A 3,955-nucleotide genomic window follows, 5' to 3' on the forward strand; every position below is an offset into this window, starting at 1 on the left:
AAGGTGTCCCTGCTGATGGCAGGGGGGTTGGAACTGGATGATCTTTAAGGTCCCTTCCAACCCAAACCATTCTATGGTTCTATGAATCTCCATTTCATCATCTAGCTTAGAGCCACTACTCCATCCCTGTGCTGCGAACTCCAATATGCTACTCAAAAAGAACCAAGTCCCTCAAAATAGGGGAGGGGATAAAATCAGAAATGTACAAATATTAAATGGAATATCCATTTTATTTCCAATAAAAATTTAGATCCTAGATGGATACAGCATCTGTGAAAGACAAGAATAAAATCATGTTAGAAATCTTGTTATTGGACTGTACTGTTTCAAACTGAAGTTCTGCAGTTACGATCTAGATCATCAACCTCTTCCACCACTATAAAAGCGACCCCCCATTTACACAGAAGAGGGGCAAGAACCGAAAAGCCCAACAACTAGCTCAGTGACTTGAAGCCACACTTTGCTGGTGACTCCCTTGGCAGTCATCCCTCCTGCTCACTGACGGAGTCCTCATGGGTCCAGTTTCAGGATTTAACTGTGCTGCTCCTACTGGGCTTTTTCTAAGGCACGGGAGAGAGACAGAAAGAAAGGACTGCACCCCTCTGATACTCCTTTTGACAACACCACTAGAAAGATTTCATCAAAACTCTGGGTGAAGGACCTAAAAGGACAGTCTCAGTGAAGCCTTGTGGATGAAACACTGACTGTGTAGCAGGTACTAGTGGACACGTCAGGACAGCTCATCCCTCAGTTAAAACATTTGGGAGGTAAGAGAAAAATCTATCGACAGGTAGGAACTGGAACAGAAGGTGCAAAAATACAGGTACAAGATCCAGGGCAAAGAATCAAGGGAGTTGAGGAAGAGTCCTGGAACTTGAAGAACCTTTCTAGACCACCTGAGCAAGCATACAAACCCCTTGGCAATGAGACAAACCCCCTCAGCACAAGCAGCTGGTTTTAAACCTCTCCTCGCTGCAAAAGGAGCGCTGCACAGAGCACCATGCTGAATACACAACAAACCCATAGTTCGAGCTTTCCCTCGTACTATCTGGGATTAAAATGCACCCTGAAAACTGGCAATAAATGTCCTGTTGCTAAAATAAATCCACTTACCACCCGGATTCTGTGTCCAATGGCCTTGGCAGGAAGGTTGGAGCGGAACTTGGCACGAACCATGCCGCTGTTCCCGTGGGCGCGGGTCACCTTCCCCCAGATCACTCGTGTCCTGTTGGGCTTGCCACCGGGGGTTACAGTGTTGCTGAGAAAAGAGAGGAAAAGAACCGCTGAGCAGCCAGCCAGCTCCAGGGGGGACTGATCAGTGACAGGGCAGACAGTGCAGCCTCTTCACGGCCCTTCCATAACTTTATTCCACAGCCATCTTTAGCTGGATCATCTTCCCCTTCTATTTCCTGTGACATCTGCCAGGCCTGGGATTTTCACTGTCCCTTCCAAAGGGGCAAGTATCGCAGCCTGTAATTTTTCAGAAGCTCTGCTAGAGAACTATTAACAAGTTACAAAGCTTAAAAATTTGGAATGCTGATGCTAATATGATCAACCCAAAACCTCATCAATTTAAACTCCAAAGAAAACAAAACATCTTATTTGTAAGATGACTCCAGACACACCAGAGGCAGGAGAGGCCTAAGCCACTGAAACAGACTGCAAGAAACTGCTTTAGAAGAAAAGCCACACGCTATCTGGGAAATATCTGGGGCAGTGGGTGTGAGCTGGAACACAGGAGGTTCTGCTTAAACTTGAGAAGAAACTTCTTTACAGTGAGGGTGACGGAGCCCTGGAACAGGCTGCCCAGGGAGGGTGTGGAGTCTCCTTCTCTGGAGACATTCAAAACCCGCCTGGACGCCTTCCTGTGTGATCTCATTTAGGTTCCTGCTCTGGCAGGGGGACTGGACTGGATGATCTTTGGAGGTCCCTTCCAATCCCTGACATTCTGTGATTCTGTGAAATCATGGTGGTCCAGTTAACACTGATCCATTTTATTCAAGGCAATTTTGAACTCCTAGATCTGAACTCTAACAACTACATTAAAAAAACAAAGGAGAAAGTAGTAAGTAACTGTTGTTAAGGCCTCCCCCAGTGCCACCACAGCAGAAGTGACAGTGCTTTGACACAGGCACGCAACAGCCAGGATACAAATTCCCCCAGGCTTCACAAAGTAATTCTGCTGTTTAAGTAACTCCATACAAAACCCACCTCACTTCACTTTACTCTCACAACCCACCTTCAGGTTTTCCCAGACTCAGGCAAAATTTGTTTCTCATCCCATTTGTTCTCTAATGTATCATTTAAGACAATGAATTATTATTTCCCATAATTTCATGATCTGAATTAAGAACACATACACAATTAAAGCAAAAATAACCAAGGACATTAAAACCAAAATCAACCCATTTGAACTGCCTACAGAGTTCTCCATGGAAATCCTAGTGATGAACTGAGCCAAACTGATTTTTGTGCTAACAAAAGCTCAGTAAACAGACTGCTCACACCCTGGCATTTGCAGAAGCTGATACAGGCACTGGCTAATTCAGCCTAACAATTAAAAAATGACTTACTTTTTAGCTTTGTATACATAGGCACATCTCTTGCCCAAGTAGAAGTCTGTCTCCTGACGGGCATAAACACCTTCAATTTTCAGAAGGGCAGTGTGCTCCCGCTGGTTTCGGAGGCCACGTTTGTAGCCAGCAAAAATGGCCTTGCACCACAGCCTGAAGGCATTGAAAACATTTACAAATTACAATTCACCCCAAAGCATCAAAGGTACAAATCATGTTCCAGCAGAAACTGCTTCCACACTAGCAGGAATTTAGCTGAGGAAAAACACCACTGCTTTTGCTTTTACAAATTACTACAAATCCTTACATTCAGTCAACAGAGGAAAAGTGAATAACTGAGACATTAAAATTTACAAGAACTTTGTGTCTTTCTCCTTGTTATAAAATTCTGGCACTACAAGCTTCATACTAAAACCAAAGTGCTTCAACATCAGTAAGGGTCATGTCTTCAATTGTCTCCAAACACTCTGTGATGAGTGAACATTACTTTGCTTCCTACAGACCACAGAAACTGAGTCTCTTGTGTTGCAGTAACTGCTACAGGAGAAGATTTTTAACTGCTGTGTATTTGTAACCTCAAAGGAATTAACTGCAGTCTGTGGGGACAGCCAGAGAGCAGCCCCCACACAGGACAGGTGACATTGCACAAACTCAACTTACTTTTCACAACAAACACATGTCTGTACTATGCCAAGTAAAGCAATTATAACGCTCATCCCACACATCGTGTGCACATCATGACTGTCTCAGCTGCATCCAGCAACCATCCCATAATACAGCAGTATTAACTAAGCTAGCCACACACATACATAACAGAAGATAAACTCCACACATTCAATCTCTTCACCATTTACAAACTCAAAGGCTACATCCAGAAGAAAACGTGATGGCAGAGCAGCTCCTGTACTCAAGGAAACAGTGTCAAAGCCTCTGCTGCACTGTGAACCTCCTCTGCTGCACAGTGGAGGGTCACATGGCAGAGCAGCTCCTGTACTCAAGGAAACAGTGTCAAAGCCTCTGCTGCACTGTGAACCTCCTCTGCTGCACAGTGGAGGTTCACAAAGGAAACCACCATCAATATCCACAGCTGCTGAGAGGCCGGGGAAAGCCACACAAACAGCTACAACCCGCTTAGGGCAGAGGCTGCAGACACAACTGTGGGCGTTTAACAGAGGGCCCGGCAGGATACCGGGGACAGGAGCTGTCCTGGGAAACGGATCATTGCCCACAGCTCCAACAAAACACCCAGCAACGCTCAGTTTGCGGGAAGACTCGTCGAAAGTGCGCTGCGACAGCGACCCGAGCGCCACCTCCGCGGGGCAGCCCACTCACCTCCCGGTCATGGTGTCCTCCAGACGCCCTGGTCCCAGCAGGCCTGGAAA

The 3,955-nt window shown here is 45.9% G+C and overlaps 1 protein-coding gene across 1 annotated transcript; it reads right to left on the reverse strand.

The window, feature by feature from the left end:
• Positions 1-217: 217 nt before the first annotated feature.
• RPL35A (ribosomal protein L35a) lies at positions 218-3,943 on the reverse strand. Its single transcript, XM_010172740.1, has 4 exons — positions 3,906-3,943; positions 2,574-2,726; positions 1,114-1,258; positions 218-270 (listed from the first exon to the last, which is right to left on the reverse strand). The coding sequence occupies exons 1-4, from the start codon at positions 3,914-3,916 to the stop codon at positions 247-249; spliced, it is 333 nt and encodes a 110-aa protein (XP_010171042.1). The 5' UTR covers positions 3,917-3,943; the 3' UTR covers positions 218-246.
• Between the last annotated feature and the right edge of the window lie 12 nt (positions 3,944-3,955).

The sequence above is a fragment of the Antrostomus carolinensis genome, unplaced genomic scaffold, assembly GCF_000700745.2.
Source record: "Antrostomus carolinensis isolate BGI_N321 unplaced genomic scaffold, ASM70074v2 scaffold24687, whole genome shotgun sequence".
Lineage (NCBI taxonomy): Eukaryota > Metazoa > Chordata > Aves > Caprimulgiformes > Caprimulgidae > Antrostomus > Antrostomus carolinensis.